Below are 19,797 nucleotides of genomic sequence, written 5' to 3'. Positions count from 1 at the left end.
GCCAAAATACTTGGGGTTTGGAGATTAAAGAGTTTATAAGACTGAAGAAGTAGCTATTTAGAACTTATCTTTAGTCCCTTGTCAATTCTCAGGCTAAGAGGAGAACAATCATGGAAATTGTGACTTTTTAATGGCCAAAAGGATGTTTATGAAATGTCTTCTGAAATGTCTTTTCTTTCTCCCATGTATTTAGAAGCAATAACTGATAAAAGTGGGAAGATTTTCCAGATGTGGAAGGATCAAACTGGCTGATCCTTGAAGTATTTTTTAAAAGTTTTGAAAACATGCAGAGAATGATGATATAAAAGCCTTTTGTTTCACCAGTGAGAACACTGTTTCTTACTAGTTGATGTTGCTGAATGTTAAGATACATGTCCTCCCGGCCTGTCAGTGTTTACTTCAGGAGTGTAAGGCCATTAAAGCAAGTACATGGATAGCATAATTATGGACATTCAACGTGCACAAAATAGTCGCAGAGAAAAAGAACAAGTCAAACTTGTCCAAAAAAGATTTTTAAGAACTTTATAATGATATAAATGTTTTACTTCATGTTCTACTGAGGGAGGGGGAACAATGCAAATGATAAGTTGAGTTACTGAAAAGCCATATGATGGAGTATACACCTGGAGAATCACCAGATGTGTTTGAGTAAATGTGCCTACTTTTAGAATACCTGTAAAGCTATAAATGCTACCAAATTATGGAAAAGATGAACACAGGGGAACACTGAGCCATTCACTCACCTTCTTCTCCACTAACCAATTCACCAAGTTGTTCGTCAACACCGGAGCACACCTGGGAGATGATCTCATTCTGAATATCCACAATTGCATCAAAGTTGGCCACATTGAAAACATGGTTTAATGAAGGCGTGGAGGCGATTTGTTTGAGTTCTTTTGCATCTGCAGCTTTAATGCCTTCAAAAACAAAAGGACAAGGATATATATTGGAAAGAAAAATGTGCTGAATTAGGGAAGTTCTTTGCCTTCTCAGTTCTTCAAAAGTAAAGCCATTTGTAAATCCTTATGTAGTCATAAATCAGAATTGCTTGACTTTATAACGAATGTGCAACTGTTCAAATGACAAAGGCATTTTATAATTTCATAGAAAGTGGCTGGCCAGAAAGGAAAATGAATGGTTAATAAAACAGAGCAGGCTCTCATCTCAACCCTGCCATCATTTGCCCCTGCCATCTGTAAAGATAATACTTTTTTCTTCCAGAGTCCTGAATGACCTGGAACCCTCCAAATTCTTCAAGTATTACATAATACAGGAAACACATCTAAAAAGCACTTAATGATAATACAAGGAGGATCTTTATTAGAATCATTGGTCCAGCATTCTTTGAAAAGGAGAGGGCTGGCAAAAATATGAATACCACCTCACAATGCATAGGCTAAGGGAGTTATGTGAGAGAAATACATAAGCAGAATTTTTACTCAAAAGATGACATGGTTTAACACTACACTATGAAGTGCACTAAACACTTCTAATAGCATCTTTCTTTAAGGAATGTACCTTTCTTCTTCATAAGCATTAATTATTGAGGTATCTCTAAAGCAAAAATACTTAACCAAACGTGACCTACCCAAAGAGAAAACTTCAACCCCAATATTTCGAAGCTCTCTTGCTGGAATTTCCACTTCATCCTGGGATTTGCCATCCGTAATAATAATTGCCACTTTAGGAAAGCCAACTCTTGCTCCAGCAGATTCCGTGAAAGTATTTTTAATTAAGTAATCAATGGCATCCCCTGAAGTGAAAAAGAAACAGGTTCATTCACTCCTTACTACAATATTTTGCCAAAGTCAAAAACCATGTGATTATTTTCAAACTTATTTAACATGTGAAAATTGTGCAATGCTCAATTTCTTTCCCATACAGCTATTTCATTTATTTTCAACAATAACAAAATTTGTAAAATCATACCTGTCATTGTGTTGCCACCTTTGTATGGAATTCTTTTAATTGCAGCCAGAAGCTCATCCCTTTGGTAGTACTGATTTAAGTTAAATTCAGTCCTGGTATCAGAGCTGTACTGAACAACTCCAACCCTTGTCTTCTCTTCTCCGATGTCAAAAGCAGACACAAGAGCACCAATAAAATCTAAAATGTATTTAAAATTATTTCTTCCCACACTCCAAGAGCCATCCACAAGGAACACTAGATCAGTCCAGGCACTGACAGAGCATTCTGAAATACATTTGATATATTTTTAAATGATGTATTCTTAACTCTATCCGTCCTTAACAAATACAAACTAACATTGAAAAACTATTGTCTCCTTAAATCATTTTGTTCATTAGAACATATTCACATTGTTCTTCACCCACAACTGACATGCACAAAAGAATATACCATTTTATTAACAAACACAGAAGCATTTTCAGTGCCTTCACTAAGATGCATTTATGGAACTATATGGCTCGAAATTAGTATATAAGACTTTGTGCAAGAAGAGATAAATAGATACATGACCTACTCTCCAAGAACATGTGACTGAAGTATTCACGCTATCAACCTATTTTTATAAACGACATCCTTTTTCTTTTTTCTCTTCAAGTACAAATTACAAAAAACATCTGGGCGACATACAAAATAAGCAGTGTCTTCATTCCTTGGTATTTAGCAATAAATACAAAACAATTGCTGTCTTATTCAAGCAGATGTAGTTAAGAGGAAGGAAAGGGAAAATCTTTTAAAATTCTCCTGCATTTTAGAATGCAATTTCTAAAGTTTGCAGTGACTTAGTCTAGAGGGTTAATAGAATCTAACAGAAGTAAAAAGAAGCATAGGGGCACCTGGGCAGCTCAGTCATTTAAGCCTCTACCTTCAGCTCAGGTCATGATCCCAGAGTCCTGGAACCCAGCATGGAGCATTGGGCTCCCTGCTCAATAAGGAGTCTGCTTCTCCCTCTCTCTCTGCTCCCCCCACCCCTCACACCAGGTCCTGCTCCCTCACTCTCTCTCTCAAATAAATAAATAAAATCTTTAAAAAATATATGTAAAAAGAAGTATAAATATGATACAAGATAGTCAAAATATCTTATTTTCCTAATTATCAGTGTATTTATTTTTTTTTTAAGATTTTACTTATTTATTTGACAGAGATTACAAGTAGGCAGAGAGGCAGGGAGAGAGAGAGGAGGAAGCAGGCTTCCCGCTGAGCAGAGAGCCCGATGCAGGGCTCGGACCTAGGACCCTGGGATCATGACCTGAGCCGAAGGCAGAGGTTTAACCTACTGAGCCACCCAGGCGCCCCATTATCAGTGTATTTAAATTTGACACCTAAAACCTACTTTTACAAAACAAAGAATAGAAAAACATTTTAGTTCAAAAGTAAAAAAGGCACATTATATCTTTAAATTACTGAAATACAATGACTGGCTTTTATAAATGAACACCCATGTCTTTCCTTTTCTCTGCAGTCAGAAGGAAAACAGGCTGATTTTCATGAAAATCTGTATTTGAAAGGCAACACAAAGTGAATTTTCTGAAGATGTTTTCATCCTTGTAGTCAGCTGGTGAATAACAAAAGAAATACTTGGCTACAAAGAGAAGGAAAGGGTCTTGGAAAATTTTGGAGCTAAATACAAGTTGTGTGCTTAAATAATTTTTGCACACCATTTTACAGGCCCATTTAAGTCTAGGTTGGTCAATATTTGGTATGATGCTTTGATTTAGAATAAATATTGATGGTTCAGGAAATATATTAGCATTATAACTGAATACTACAAAGTTCATTGTAGATTATTAGACATCGGAAAGAATGATGAACAGGCATTTGTAAGGTAAAATTCTAGGTAAAGAGGACTTTGTATTCAAATCCTTTTACTGTCCTCCTGGTCATAAATCCAACGTTTATAAGTAGCAAATTAGAAGTCCAAGAAACCCCTTAAGGTCCAACCCAGTAAGTCAGACAAAACAATAGAAGACAAAGGAGGCTATAAATTGCCCAACCTAAACTGAATAAAATTCCTTTTGTTTGGTTATGAGTGCACCAAGGATCATTGGGTATCTTATTTTGTTTGGGGTCGGGCTCCCAAATGTATATTACAAAGAACACTGTGAACAGCTTTTGTCGTGACTTTTCCTTTTCTAATTTGTCTCCATGATTCTTTGTGGGGGTGAAATAATAATAGAGGTGGTGCAAGAATGTATCAGAATGACCCGGAGAGTTGTTTCAAACTGGCTAAGGCTTTACTCCCATCTCTCACCCCACTGAGTCCCGGACACCAGCTCCCCAACATCCTCTTTGAAAAATGTGTATATCCTTTAGATATCTTACACAGACACTGGAAATGGTGACACTGACATCAATGAAAGGCATGCAAATACTCTAGAGGTGAGCATAACACAGCCAGAGATTTGGGAATATATTTTCATGGCAAGAAATTCTTCAAACACAAGGAGGGCATCTCTCTGGTATTCTAGTTTATATTCCTCATATAGCCCTATTCCTATTAGTTTGTCTTTGAGAAATGAGTTAAGTCTAGTGGTGAGCTTTTTCACCTACTGCCAAAATCCTACCAAAAACAAACAAACAAACAAACAAAAAAGGTGGATATACACCAATATACAGTTTACTCCCAGTATAATGAACACTTACTAAATAGAATGAAAAATTGACTAGAAACTCAAAATGTAGGTAGTACAACTGTTTTGTCAGATATTACTATTAAATTGCCCATATTACCTCTAGATAACACCTATAGAAATTAATACAGGAATAAAATCAAGTATGCATATACTTGGAACATCTCCTTTATATTACATTTATGACTTCTATAAACCCAAGCAAAACTATTAAAGGAAATACTTACTTTGTATCTCTGGTTTTCCAGGTTTCTTCTCACCTGGCTTTGTTGGACCACCTGTTTGAACTGAGTCAAAACTTGATTATTACAAAAAGAAATGAACCAGTACAAATATTTCCTAAAAAAATATAAATATGTTGTTTTCCCACTACTGTCTTTCAAACGTATGATCCATGCCCAGCTGCTCAGAGAATACTGCCAAATAAGCCATGCCTTACAAATTACTTTTGGTGAGGTTTTAGCTGTATATCAAAAAGACAGTGATATTGTAGGCTGGCAAAGTTTAATGTTTTTAATAGTTTTCACTCACAATGTTCCTGCTGCTTCCAAAGACTATGGTTGTAAATCGAGAATGAATTATTAACATCCACAAATGTCTAGGATCATAGGAAGAATATTTAATACTGATACAAAGCAACTCTGCATAACAGATTGAATCTGAAAGCTGGAGATGTCTCCTGCAAAATTAAAAGCATAAATGTACTTTATATGTGTGCTTACTTGTTAGTTGTCCTATAACTGGTACACTTTCCTCTACTTCATCATATGAAGTAATTGTCACCACATACTCTATTTCAGGTATAAGGTCTGATAATAAAGTTTCAGTGGTACTAGCTGCAAGGGTAAATTCTTTAGTGGGCCCATCTGGAAATACAGAAAGGAAAATATGAATGCAATAAACTATCTTTCACATATAACATGACAAAATATAATATCATTCCCAGATAGACTCAAAATCTAAAAAATTAAATATATACACATTTTTTCAGAACATCCAAACATTATCTTCATTATCTTCTTCTCTCTTCTGAAACCAAAACTTTGAAATTCTATAAATGGACTGGCATAGCCTTTACTTAATGATAATCGTATTCAATATTTGTTTGAGGACTCAAGGATTCCTCTAGGATAAAGATACACCAGAATATCAAACCAAAATCTCCCATTGTTTCTGAAGGTGAATGGTAGATAACAAAATTATTTCATAAATTAGTCCAAAAAAAACCCAGAAAATAACTTAATTTTAAATTATGTCCTGGAGAAGGTGAAGAAAGGTTATTAGGGGATGAAAATCAACTCAAGAACAACGAACACCATAGGCTGAAATTAAGCTGTAGTGGGAAGCAGTCTGGAGAATGCATTCTCCATCCTCAAAAGGTTGTATATATTAATAGGTAGCCACAGTCCTCTCAGTTGACTTAACTAGATATCAAACATTTCAAAATACCGTGTACTGGGTATATACTTATATACTGACAGTTATGTACTCCCTTCTAGAGTATGTTCATTCTTAATACAATCAGGAAATAGTATTTCCTAGGGACTAAGAGCCTTCTAGGATTTTTAATTTTATTATATTTTCATCAAAACAGAAATAATCAAAAAAAGTAACAGGTAGTATAATAGAACCCCAAGAAACAGTCCTGGTTTAAGTGTGGAGCACGTAGAACCAACCAGGGCCCCCAAAGGACAAGATACCAGGGCTCTGCTGGGTTGGGTGGTCTCAGTGCCAGTTTGCAGAGTACAGAAGTCAGGAATTTCCAATACGTGGAAACCGACGGAACTGTTTTTCAACAGCTTTATTGCTTTGGAATAAACGAATGAGTTAACTGCAAGTACATTTGGGGAGAAAAGATTCAAAGAAGAAAAAGTAAGTTGTTGACCCCTTAAGTTCCCAGATCCTATTAAAAATTTTTTCCCAGTTCTGTGAGAAGTTAGCATTTTAAATCATTAGTATTTTTAGAGGCCATAGTGATAAATTATATTGACATCATCCCTCTCTACTATCTGCCAGATAAGACTTCTTCCTACCACCTGACCAGTGTTAGTGGAAATGGTTATTTTCCCTTTCCACGTTAAAACTGAAAGTTAATCAACAGAGATTAGTTTTCCACACCTGGGCAACATCATAAACACTTAAAGATAACTCCTGAGAACAATCAAAACAAGGTGTTTTGTTGTTGTTGTTTTTCAAAGACTCTTAGCCCAGGATCTGTGGAATCCACCTTGCCAAAGTAAATTCCTGTCTTCATCATGGCAGCTCACCATTATTCCAGAATGTTTCCTGAATACTGAAATATGCAGAAGACTGGGTAAGGAATAACAACTCACTTCATCACTTGACACTTTAAATATTGAAAAGACTAATTCAAGAAGAATATCAAGAAGTGAGAATCCTATTTTATAAAATCAAATATTACAAGCAATATTCTGATCAGGCAAAAAAAAGTCCACTTTTAATAACAGCAGCTTAGCACAATGAACCATTTTAATAAAACTCAACACTACAAAAATATAATAATGAGTACTAGGCTGGAAATCTGGAGACCTGAGTTCACCAAATATCTGGTGACATTGGTTGAATTCCTAAGGTTTTCTAAATTTCAGCTTTCTCATAATGAAATGGAAGGAGGAGAGAAGACTGGATTATATCATCTTTGATGTCTCTGTTTTAAAACCCCACATCTCAAAACTTACCTGTTGTAGGGTCCACTGTTATTCTGTAACCCACAATTGGATCAGCTGGTCTTGCCCATGACATATGAACAGTATTTTCATCTATTATCTTAAAATTCAAGTCTGAAGGTGGGTCAACTGCAAAAGAGAGAGTTGAGATCAATTACATTTTCCAATGTCACAAATTTTCAATTTAATCAATAAAGAATTATGTTGAGCAAAGCTTACTAAAATTGTCTTTGCATAAATTTGTTTCCAACAAATATAGAAGATATCTTGTTGGATAAGAATAAAATTAAAAGCTGACAAGATATGACAAAACATCAGAGAGTATACATATTACAGAAGACAGCACAAAACACTTTTGATTCTTGAGTTGCTAGGTCATCCAAGAATGGCCAGCAAAATCAAGCATAATAGAAACATATTTGGATACAAGTACATACAAGTACAATGAAATCACAGATAATAACCACATATGCAAACAATTCACATAACAATTAAAGGGATCTCAATACATGCGGAGAGCATTTTGAACAAGCATGCCAAATCACAACCTGCTTATAACCATAGAAGTTAATTTAGAACATTGACATAGTAGTATTTTCCCATAATGTGGAAAAGAATCACTGATATTTTTGATTCTCTGCATCATTGTGGTGCAAAATTTTTGTTTGATAAGTCTCAATCTGTGCAGAGATGAAATTTAATGAAAGAGAGAAGTCATGGGAAATTTAGCACTGTTATGTTGCACAAGAAAATATACATTTAAATGTATATTACATGGACAAATGTTCACATGGACAAATATTCAAAAATAGGAATAAGGGCTGTTAATTTATAAATATATAAAAAGTATATGTAAACAGTTGTTTATAAAACTAATATTCTGCCTGTTTACACCAATATGCTCTATGTTTGCCAGGTGTAAACCCACACTGTTATCTTCCTTTGCAGCAGGTATACTCCATACTAGCAATAGCATTTTAGATTAAAATGCCAGTATGGTCCTTTACAAAACGATGGTTAATTATGAAAAGACAACATCAAACCATATGTTTATGGACATTTATTTACAGAACTTAAAGAAAACAGTGAAGAAGGATCAGTGATGACATGACTGTGCATAAAAACTTGGAGAAGTCAATGACAGGAATACTTGAAAAGTACAGAAAGAAATAGTTTACATACAAAACTATACAGCTTCATGCATGTGTCAATGAAATGTTGACTTGTTTTTAGTTTCCCACAATGAACGAAAGCCTCCATGTACAATAGTCATTACACAAAGACGTTTCAGAGATATTTTATAATGATATTCTCTCTGCAATGTTCATGCCTCTTCATGCAGCATTGTACTGACTCACTGTCAGTGCATGGTCAATGTGTTATAAATGATTACCCTTGAAGTAGGTCAACAAAGTAAGATGACTAGCAGCCATCCTCTTCTTAAAGTATTTAAGTCTGAAAGTATTCCTTGTGAGTCAGATTCTTTGCATCTCTTTTGAGGGATTACGATCTCCTTTTAGGTTTTCATAGATGTCAATTGAAATACAGTAGTAGCGTTGAGACGCGAGTCACAGAATTTAACTGGGGTTAGGAATCTATGTAATATTAATAGCACATTTTAATGGAAATAAAACAAATTAAGTAAGCAAACATTTGCTTTGAAGAACTGATGCTTCCAACTGTAGGAGATGGCTTTTTATTTTCGTTGGATATACTAGCCACAGAATGAATGTTATTTTCTTACTATCCATACACAGGCAGTGAGATTAGACTATTAACCTACATGCATAGCTTAATTATTCAACATACTGCTGTCTGTAATCATATTGCAAGGTTTAGCTGGAGTCATCACTTAGTATAACAAGCATGCAACAAATGTTAATAGAACAAGAGGTATTAAGAATATCATTATAAAATATTGTTCCAGTAGCAATGGCTCAGGACAAATTTAATGCAAAGGCAGACACAATTGGCCTGAGCATGCTTTAAAAAAAAAAATCAGTACATGGAAAAACAGTACCACCAACCTTGCAAGGAAATTGACCTGAAGCAGCGGACATTAGGTTAAAACTGCTGAAGGGCAGCAGCGGCCCACCTTGTTGGTGTCCAAATGACCAGGATTCCAGAAAAACTGAAAAATTGACTGTTGGGAAAAGTCTTTAACATTTCAGAGGATTTTAAGGTGTTCATAGAAACTCAGATGTGGTACTTGGGAATCAAAAGCAGGAAAGAATGGCCAAGTAGCATGTGTACAACTGAGAACCCACTCCACTTGTCTTCCTGCCCCTTGTATCACATGTAAAACCTTCCAGGCTTGCCACTCCATTTGTATGTTTTTTGCTTGCTCATTTCACAAGAAAAGATAACATGGCAGGTGTGAGTAGGATCGCATGTCAACTTGATCAATGCAAAACATTTATTAATTTTGAAAACCTTTTTTTTTGCATAAAAATAATTCACAACTGCCAACGCATTGTCACAAGCAGTGCCTACCCTGAGACAATGCAGATGCCAGAATTTTTAAAATATGAGCTATCTGTGATGGATTATGATTGCAGAGAGCCACAGTTGCATAGAATGAGAATCTGAACCAAGAGAACTAGAACTCAAATTATAAATAAATAACATACCAATAAGATATATATTCAAAAAACCTGAAGACTGATAACGAAAAGACTAAAATTTTAAGTACTCCTAACTCTAGTAGTTTTAACTCCCAGTTAGGAATAATGCTTTACCTTATCAATAAGCTATGCTATGAAAACTGCATTCTGGTGATATTTTTGTTACATAAATTGACAGAATGTGGGGCTTTTTAGGAATGATAATTAGAGCCAGCCATTTTCCGAGTGTCTACTATACAACAGGCATAACGATACAGCATAATGTGCCCTGTTATCTGTTTCACAGATGAGTCAGTGAAATTCAGAAGAGATTAATACAGCTAAAAAGCAACAAAACTTTGATCCCATAGTCAGACTCCAGAGCATACAATGTAAAAAAATGTAAAAAAGAAGAAATATTTGAGTGAATGGCTAACTTTACAAAGCAATATTTGTACATATATGCCTATTAATACATACCTATGCATTTTTTTATTCTATTAAAAAACATTCTTTGATGCCTGTTCAATAAGAAATATGTGCTATTCAGATATTTCCAGTTCAGATATGGATAGAATTTGACAAATTAACTTTGTTCATTTTCTTTAAAACTATATTTATATAAATAATATAAATAAATAAATAAAACTATAAAACTATATTTATAAAACAATTTTTTTCATTATGGTAACCAAAAGGAAGCTTACCAACAGAGATGAATGGATGGATGGAAAGATGGACAGAGAGGAGAATGGTCTAGTAAGTTTTGGTTAAAGATAAAGCAAAACATACTACCAAATATCATCTTGATGAACTACAAAACCTTTTAGTCTGATCTTTGTGATAACCCTGCAAAGGATATTACTCTACCTTCAGAAACCTTTAGTAGTATGCAAAAGTGGTTTCACCTTATGCAATTGGCATTAATTAAATCTTCCATCCAAAGCTAGTCTAAGTTTAATGATCTTTGCCATGATATAGTCATTTCATTTGTGTTTATAAGATAAAAAATTAACAGTTGACATTTTAAATAAGTGATGGATTATTCTATACACATTACAAGACATGTTCTTTTTCAGGGCTGAGCAGTTTTCAAGCAAGAAGCAACCTAGCACTAAAGCAGGACAAGAAAACCTGAGGTAACCACATTAGTTGACTGAGTTATTCAGCCTTTCTTCCTCATTTTCCCATTTGCAAATGAGAAAATCAGAACAGATGATCTGTAAGTTCCCCTATAGTGCAAAATTTCTGTTATGGCACAGTATTATCAGATAATCATAAACACAGGGGCGTTTGGGTGGTTCAGTTAGTTAAGCATCTGCCTTCAGCTCAGGTCATGATCCCAGAGTCCCAGGACTGAGCCTCACATCTGGCTCCCAGTTCAGCGGGGAGTCTCCTTCTCCCATGCCCGACCCCCCCCCCCCACCCCTGACTTGTGCTCTCTCTCGCTATCTTTCTCTTTCAAATAAATAAAATCTCAAAAGAAAGACAAACATAGACACAGATTATAAAAATACATATTAATTAGCCTCTAACCTAGACACAAGACAATTACAGCTTGTCTTTAATGGCCTCAACTCACTGGTCAATTGATAATAACGAGTTACTCCTCATTAATTACAAATACAAGTCAAACTTACTGAATTTAAAACCCTGTTTTTCACAAAACATGTTCAACTTGAATTCCAGGTTAATTAGAAGGATGTCTAATTCTCAGGGAATGCTGGCCATTAATCTTTAAATGCTAAGTATTAAGTTTCCTAAAAGGCAATTAACATACTATATGATACATGAACCCAAAATGATTCATACATTCTAGGTCATAAAGAACACTAGCCAAGTTACAAGGCCAATAAAGTCTACTAAAGAAAAAAAAATCATTTCGCCCTCATTTCCATAAGACAAAATACTGTATTATGAAAAATAAAGTTCCTCGTATAAGCAGATAGAAGGAAAACAACAGGACAAGAGTGGTACCACTATAAAAAAAGGAGATACAAAAAGTGTATGCCAAAACCTTTTAATTAATTTCAAAAAAGATATTGTTTTTAACATATACAAAGTTAAGGAAATAGAAATTTGTTGGAAAATGGTATGAATTCAAGAGTTCAAGCATGACATTGTACAAGGGAAAGAAAAGTAACTATGGCCATTTTACAGCTCAGTTCAAAATGACATAGCAGGGGTGCCAGTTGAAATTTTGAAATGCCCCCCAATGTTTCCAAGAAATTTTCTTTCCAGTCATTATCCCCAGAAAAACCTTGGCCACAAATTTTGGTAGCCCTTCACAAGCTTGTGGGACCACTTAGCTGGTAGTGAACACGCAAGCTGTGCTGTCCAATACAGGAGCCACCAGCCACATGGGGCGATGAAGCACTTGAAATGCGGATAGTTCAAAATGAAACACACTCCAAGTGGAAAATACATGCCTGATTTCAAATACTTAGTACAAAATTATAAAATATCACACTAAAAAATTTTATATTGATTACATGTTGAAGTGATAACATGGTGGATATAGTGGGGTAAGTTAGATGTAATATAAAGAGTAATGTCTCCTGTTTCTTCTTCCTTTTTTAATGTGGCAACCAGAAAATTTTAAGTCACACATGTGGCGTGCTTTTGTGGCTTACAATATAGTAAGTAGTAAAGACAGTAGTAAACTAGAAAATAAGGCCAAAAAAATGAATCCCAATAAAACGTAATTATTAAATGCTGACCCTAAGGAGATGGGAGATGGGAGACAAAAAGACACAGCTGAAGAAAGCAAAAGTAAGAGCTGCACCAGATTGGAAAGTTAAAATGTGAGAAATACGGAAATAATCAGTAACATAGATAGTAAAATGTTCTCTTCTTTTTATTACTGCTGTAGAGTTGACACACAATAGCAAAATGTTCTCTTTAACTGCACTTTGCTAAGCAGCCATTATCCAATTGAGAATTGATTTTTTCCACTTACATCATTTCCAACCTAATTCTTTTCCTAAGAATTCTCAAATCTTTCTGATTTTCAAATAACTATTCTCTTAATGGGCAATAAATAGGCCACTTCAGTGAATTATCTAAAAATATCTTTAGTAGGGCTTCCAGAAGCTCCTCAAATAAAATTCCTTCCTAACAACGACATAGAGAGGAACATTAAAGGCAACCTCATCTGAGTATTACTTCACAGAGACCACTCTGCAAAGCCTCTACAGTCACACAGGAGGGGTCAGATAAGAGGAGCAAGTTTCTGTCACTTTTCTAAGCAGGTCACAAATTTTGGAGCCTCTCTGTTTTTCCTAATCTTCTTCTTCTTCTTCTTTTTTTTTTTTTTTTTGGTACCTGCCATCCTGAAGTGGAAAATCAAACACAATAGAAAGTTTTTTTTAAATCTCAGTGTTGCTATGAAAGGCCTCTCCTTTCCCACAACCTCTAAAAACGTACCACCCACCCTAGAATTCCCACAGCTGCCCCATGCATTTCTTTCCTCCCTTAACTCTATCTGGGGCATTTTAATTGGGAAAAAAACAAATTAAGGTGTCTGTTATGGTATTACCTGATTTACCTTGCAGAACAAACAATAACTCTAGTTTGTGGGGTCTCGGATGATTCTTGAAGAAACACAGAAGCTCTCACTAGGTTAATACACAGAAATAACTCTAAATAAATACTGAGAAATTAGGACATCAAGTGCACACAATAAAAAGAATAAAGTGAGGTTGAAAATCTAGCAAACGTCCTTCATTTTCGACAGGGCTTAGCCGTTTTGCAGACCTTGGGACCAGGATACCCAGGTCCCAGCCCCTGACCGAACCCACTCAGGTCTGAAGCAAGAGGGGAAAGGTGGAGAGCCTGGCCTTCCTGGTGCCCACTTGCTTTCTGGATTGGAAACCTTGGCGCAGACCCGAACTGTCCTCACCGGACTGGGCCTGAGCCACATTCCTCCGAGCTTCACAAACCAAACAGGGAAGCAGTGACCCTGGGCCAGGAGAACACATTCTGGGTCCGGATCTCTGCTTGCCACCCATCCCCTAGGCGGTTTAGCTGCTACCTGGTTCGCCTGCACCGTCCGCCTAAACGGCTGAGCTCCCCACAAAACACACAGAGGCGCAGAGCCGGCACTGTTAGAGTCCTTTATTTCATGCTGTCCCCGAGGTCACAGGTGGTGAACCAGGTGGTGAACAGGTGGTGAACAGCCACGCGAGCAAGCCTGCGGGCACTCTGGGGCTCCCGGGTAGCACCAGGAGGCATCCTGTTCGTAGAGCTGGGTGCAGCTGTCGCCCCCTCCCGGACGGCTGATCCTCTCGGAAGGCAGCAGTGTAGGTGGCAGTGTGGACAGCACACCGCAGGGACAAGCGCAAGGAGACCACACAGCACTGTACGGAATGGATTAAGCAGAATACGAAAGAGCTTGACCTGAGAGCTGGAAAACAGACAGACCTCGGGAGAAGGGGGTGTTTCTCTTAGAGGAGAGAAACATCCGGAGAAAACACGAAGTACAGGGAAAACAGAGCAAGCAATAGTGGCAAGATCCTTTGTCTTTTCCTTTCTAGAGTTCTGCATTGTCACTGAGGGAGGGGAAAGGAAGAGCATTTTACCTTCTGCCTCAATGGAAGACAGGAGCAGAGCCGCGCCCAGGGCGGCGAGCGCTGGGGGAAGCCTGGTTCGCATGCTCAGCGTCCAAGCTCACAGCCACATGAAGGGATCTGTGGGAGGAAGCAGTGACCGTATCAGAACCGGGTCCGGGCAGGCCTGGAACCAGGTTAGAACTGGAGCCTGGAGCCCGGCCAGGACCCAACCAGATCTGCCTTAATAACCTCAGGGCCCAGCCTGGCGTATAATGGGCCTATTGTGGAGCAGTGGAAGTCAAGTTCATCTGCTGCAGTTTAATCATGGCACTAAGAGGGATTTCAAGTTTAAAGAGGGTCCTGTTTTCCTGGAGGTTGGTCCTGCTTAGCATCCCTGGGTGATGGCCTTACCAGGCCCCACATGACTTCATCCTGCCTTGGTGATGGCTAATTCAGAGGTCACTTTATCCCTGACTCAACTAAATGTCTCTTCCAGCTGGGGATTTTATTTGGCCGGCAGCTTTTTCCTAGCTGCTGAACTCTTTAGGTAACTGTACTTTAGTGGTCTCATGGTAATTTGGAAAAGTATAATAAACCTCTTTTACTCTCTTTTTTTCTTCATTTTGTTCTGCCTACAAATATGCAGCTCTTTAAGGTCTGAAATGGATTATACAGAAATATGTAAGTCCCAGCCGAAACCTGACCGGACAGCTAGCTGCTTTGTCTTCACATCTGATAAATCCTTTACCCAAGATGAGGGGGAAAAAACTCTAAGATACATAATTTTTAAAAAAGGACAAGCCATAGAACAGACAAAAAAAAACCACTCTTGTCTGTTTTCCCAAGATATTTTTTTATAAAAATTCTCAGTAATATTCCTTTAACTTATTTTCACTTCACTTATTCCAGAAGATTCCAGATTCCAGAAGATTGCAGGTATATATGCTCCACAGGAGAATATGTTCTATTCTGATTTTTCCTGATTCTGTACCTAGGTTATTAATTCCTTAAAGACAAAGATTCTTATTCATCTTTGGTGACTCCCAGCACACAGTAGGTGTTTAATCTATGTTGGCAGAAGAGAACCTTCTTAAATATTCTAAGGTCCAATCCAGAGACAAAAGCTACTAGCAATGAACTGAACTGGGAAGCTGCCAGAGGCAAAACATAAAAAGAGAGTTGACTGTGAAGTACATAAATTATTGTAAGGCAACAGAGGAGCCCCCTTGAAAAACGAAGTCCTGTTTGGGAATCCAAAAATGAGCCAAAGGTCGAGCCCTCTTTGGGAAAAGAAACTGACAAGCTCCAACCATGCCCTTCCAAATTATTGGCACAATGTATTAGAGCATCTCTCCTCTCCCTGAGTGTAAATTGCATTTTAAACGTCTGATGAGCAGGCGTGCCAAATTGCCCAGAGCTTCTTTTTATGAAGCCAAGATTAAAATGTTGGCGCTGCTCTGAAGATTCAAGGGCTCCAGCGATTTCTTTCTTCCTAATTAACAGCTGTTTGACATTTCTAACCCTCTTCTACCATCAGTGAAAAGCAGGAGGTGAGACTGGCCCATTGTTCCCATCAGCTAGCCTTAACTTTGCTACAGAAATTTCCAACTCAGTTGGCAGCGCGCTTGCGAAAAGTTAAAGGCTGACAATCGACCCATCAAAAAGCTCTGTGCAACCTTTTTTAATTAAATCTTGAACTCTTCACAAAAACCTTAATAGTGGAAGGAAGCTCTTTTGTCTGGGTCTAGAGCGCCACCTATTGGCTGCCTAACTCAGTGGCAAGAATGAATCATGTTGCGCTGGGGTATCCGAACCTACGCGCTGGCCAGTCATTCCGTCCATACATTAAAAAAGAAGAAAAAAGAAAAAAAAAAAAAACTCTCCTTTTAGCCAAAACCTTTATGTGAATGCTTAGCTCAATGTTTCACTGAACATTCTCAGACATAAATGTCTGAAAGAGGCCGCCCCTACGTGTCAGAGAGGATTCCATCATTTCACCCTGATGAATGAAAATGAATCATTTGCGGAGGAGCGCGTGCGGGGGGAGGTCTTAAGGGACTGGTCTCCTTCCACCTACTTGCCCCCTCCCCCACCCCGCCGGAAAAGACCTATTCTTTAACTCCTGATTCCAGTTAAAAAAGAAACTTAACACGTACCCTTACCCCGTGGGGTTTCTCCCTTCCGAGTTACCTACCTCCTCTTACCCACTGCGACCTTGACATTAACCAAGGGCGGGTTTAGTGCTCATTCCCTTCCTTGTTCCATCCTTCCCCAGTGCTCCAGCATACTTTAGATCACATAGTCCAGGCTTGGGGGTGGGGGATAGGGGTTTTGGAACGCCCCTATGGGTCTCCTTTCCCTAAGAACACTCGAGTTAGGGTACCTCTTTTCCTCCCTCGCTTCGAATCTCCGCTCCATAAATGAACCCGGCGCCTCCAAGCTCTCTGATCTTTACACTGTGTAGAATTTGGGATGGAAAGTACTTCAAAGGTTCCACGGAGCCCTAGTATGGCCTCAACCAATGCACTCGGGAAGAGGTCGGGAGGGGGAGCTTTCTCCAGAAGTTGAGAAGGTCAAGGCTGAGTTCCCTAGAGCTGGATTAACCCACCATCTCAGATGCTTTGAAAAGCAAAAGAGCCAGAACACTCGACTAGGAATCTGTCTCAAGATGCCACACACACCCGCGCAGCTTCGACGAGCTGCAGAGCACTCAGCCAGCCCTCCAAAGAATTCCGCACCATGCGTCACTAAAATACCTTCCCAGCGCCGGGGCTGCACCACCGCACCCCCGGGGAAAGCTATTGCCAAGAGATAACGCGGTGGCCACAGAATCTGGGGCACACTTCATTGAAATCGACAGCATCTATACATGAAATGCCTCTGCAAACAGAAACAATGAGGAGGGTGCTTTACGCACACAGCCGCCCTGTACAGCCCTTAAGAAAAACTACAATTCTTTCTCCCACAAAAATAAAAGGAATCGCAGAACCCCAGGATACCCGGCAAATCTCGGGCAGAGCTCCACTCTTACGAGTGCAAACCTTCTTGCCTGCGACCCTTAAGGGCTTGGGCAACAGGCTAGAAACAAGTTTCCCTAATTATCTTTGCGAGGTGTGGGGTAAGGGTAAATGGCTAGAAGCCGGACCAACCTGAGGCGGTGGTGACCGAGGTAGCGGCGGCGACAGCGGCTTCCCGGCGTCGTGGAAGCCGGGGTCCGGTGTGACCCCCCGCACGCCCAGGCAATTGGCGCTGCGCTCGAGGAGCACCTGGCGACTGCCGGGAGGTGGGCAGCGGCAGGGCCACCGAGGAGGCAAAGAAGCTGAGGATCCCGAGAGGTGCGGCAGACGCTGCGGAACCCGTGGAGACTGCCCGAGACCGCAGCTGCCCGCGCGCGGACGCGTCTGCGATGGTTCGCCTTAGTCGAGTGGGAAGAGGCTACGCGCCACGGGCTACTTAATAGAGGGCTGTTCCCAGCTCTCAGTTTACTCGGTTACGAAACGCCTGAGAAGGTGGACGGCTGCCACGGGGTGATGTATGCTCCTCCGGCGGTGAAGGAGGTCTACTTTTGGGAACGTGTGCATACTTCCAGCATTCCTTCGGCGTGAGGTGGCGATCCCCGTAGTAGCAGTACCCCGCTGGGGAGGGGGGAGGATGTAGGGAGGGGGAGGAGGAAGCCAGGAGGGGGACAGCCGCAGTCGGGTTCACTGCCAAGGGAAGCCGCTCACTCCTCCGCTTGGGGCGGGCTGGAGAGCTCGGGTTTCCCTATCCTTGCGATTTTCTTTAATGAATTTATTTTTTTCTAAATTAAGAACAATAGGAGGGAGGGAAGCGACTCTTTTACATTCAGAACTACAAGAATGTGTGACCGACCCCAAACCACCCTAGCCGCACACCCCATCATCACCACCTACACTTTCCTCCCCCTCTGTCCTGGGTGCACTTAAAACCGATTTACAGGGTTTCCATTAACTAACTGTCTGTGCACGCGGCGCGCCTTCTGTCTTTTCCAATCTTTGAGCCGCGATTGGGAACCCGTACAGCAGCCCGCGGGGCTCGGCGACGGGATGGATGGCTTTCCCAGTCCTGTCTTGCTTCCCTGATGCTTTGCGACGGAACCGAGAGGCTTAATTTGAGCCAAGATTGAGGTCGAGGGACGCAATGAAACCTAGGGATCCTCAGAACAAGAAGCCGCTAGAGAACAAGTTGTAATCACGGCAGAGACCGTGAGCATAAGCTGACCCCGGAGGAGGCTTTGGACCAAAAATTTGCCCTTAAAACCCCTTGGGGTCAAGGAGACGAATGAAATTAAGTTTCCCTCAGCTGCCAAAGAGATGGAGGCCAAATGGGGGCTTACATTCTGCGAGCATCTTCTCCTTTCTACAGCCCCCTCCTCCTCGGCTCCACCCTCCTTGGCCTGAGCAGGGAGCCTGGCACTCAGGGTTGCCAAACGGCGGTAGGCGCACGGGAGGAAGTGCGGGGCTCCTACACTGTGGCATCAGAAAAGGCTCCAGGAGAAGTTCAGATTACCCACGTCTGTGCCCTCAGCACAAGCCCTGTACTTTTGGCCTCCTGACGTCCAGAGGTTAACCCTGCGAGACTGAGCCACCCAAACAGAGGAGGGGGCTCGGAGCCGATCGCGGGAGCTATTCTCCTGGAACTGACCGCCCCCAATAGTAAAAGCGGAGGTTTTTGTCGCTAATGTAATCTTCTCTTCCCTGTTTGATCTAACGTCTGCAAATTGGGCCTTCCCTCCAACAGGCACGATATCCTCTGAACTTGCCTTTAGAACGACAAGAACTTTCTGAGCGCCCTCCTCCCGCCCGCCCCCACCTCCACTCTGCCCCACTCACAGCTGCCTCCAGCGAAAGCCAGAGGAAACCAGAGAGAAGACTGGACGGAAGGAACGGAAAAAAAATGGGAATCTCCACCTCTGCACATTCCCTGAGTATACAGGGCCCACTCGAAGTCCAGCTGGGCAGCTCTCACAAAGAGCCCACACATGCGCATAGTCTTCCCCCTTCAAACTCTCACAACCCCGGGTGTCCAGCACAAACCTCCACCCGCACCCTCACTCAAATTCCTGCTAACAGACTCACGTGGGCTGGTAGCGGGCTCAATGACCGAGCCGAGAGGCAGCTAAGTCCCGGAAGCCACCGGTCGGACAGCGGGTCGCGCTGCGCCGCACCCAGCAGACGCCCTGGCCCCCACAGCGGCCTGGAACGGCCAGGGACGCCCCTTGGGAAATCGACACCCACTGTCTAGAAAAGGAAAACCGTTGCCTTGCACGCCAGCCAAGGCTGGCTGGGGTTTGCATCTCGCCCAGGTGTGTGTTTGTGTGTGTGTTGGGGGGGGGGTGCGCGCG

At 40.4% G+C, this 19,797-nt stretch overlaps 1 protein-coding gene across 2 annotated transcripts in view; it reads right to left on the bottom strand.

Moving 5' to 3' along the window:
* Positions 1-17,947, bottom strand: part of COL12A1 (collagen type XII alpha 1 chain) — a 119,238-nt gene extending 101,291 nt beyond the window's left edge. Inside the window, exons 1-8 of one of the 2 annotated variants that reach the window (XM_047733615.1) lie at positions 17,585-17,947; positions 14,466-14,573; positions 7,295-7,411; positions 5,318-5,461; positions 4,823-4,882; positions 1,930-2,193; positions 1,589-1,753; positions 744-917 (exon numbers count right to left, since the gene is read on the bottom strand). In XM_047733615.1, coding sequence (XP_047589571.1) covers positions 744-917; positions 1,589-1,753; positions 1,930-2,193; positions 4,823-4,882; positions 5,318-5,461; positions 7,295-7,411; positions 14,466-14,538 — 997 coding nt within the window. In that variant the 5' untranslated portion in view covers positions 14,539-14,573; positions 17,585-17,947. The remainder of the gene's footprint in view (positions 1-743; positions 918-1,588; positions 1,754-1,929; positions 2,194-4,822; positions 4,883-5,317; positions 5,462-7,294; positions 7,412-14,465; positions 14,574-17,584) is intronic. The other variant, XM_047733616.1, reaches the window with a different exon arrangement.
* Positions 17,948-19,797: the final 1,850 nt, after the last annotated feature.

This window comes from Lutra lutra, chromosome 6, assembly GCF_902655055.1.
Source record: "Lutra lutra chromosome 6, mLutLut1.2, whole genome shotgun sequence".
Classification (NCBI taxonomy): domain Eukaryota; kingdom Metazoa; phylum Chordata; class Mammalia; order Carnivora; family Mustelidae; genus Lutra; species Lutra lutra.
Note: the sequence above shows the minus strand (reverse complement) of the source record. Positions and strands in the feature narration are given on the sequence as shown.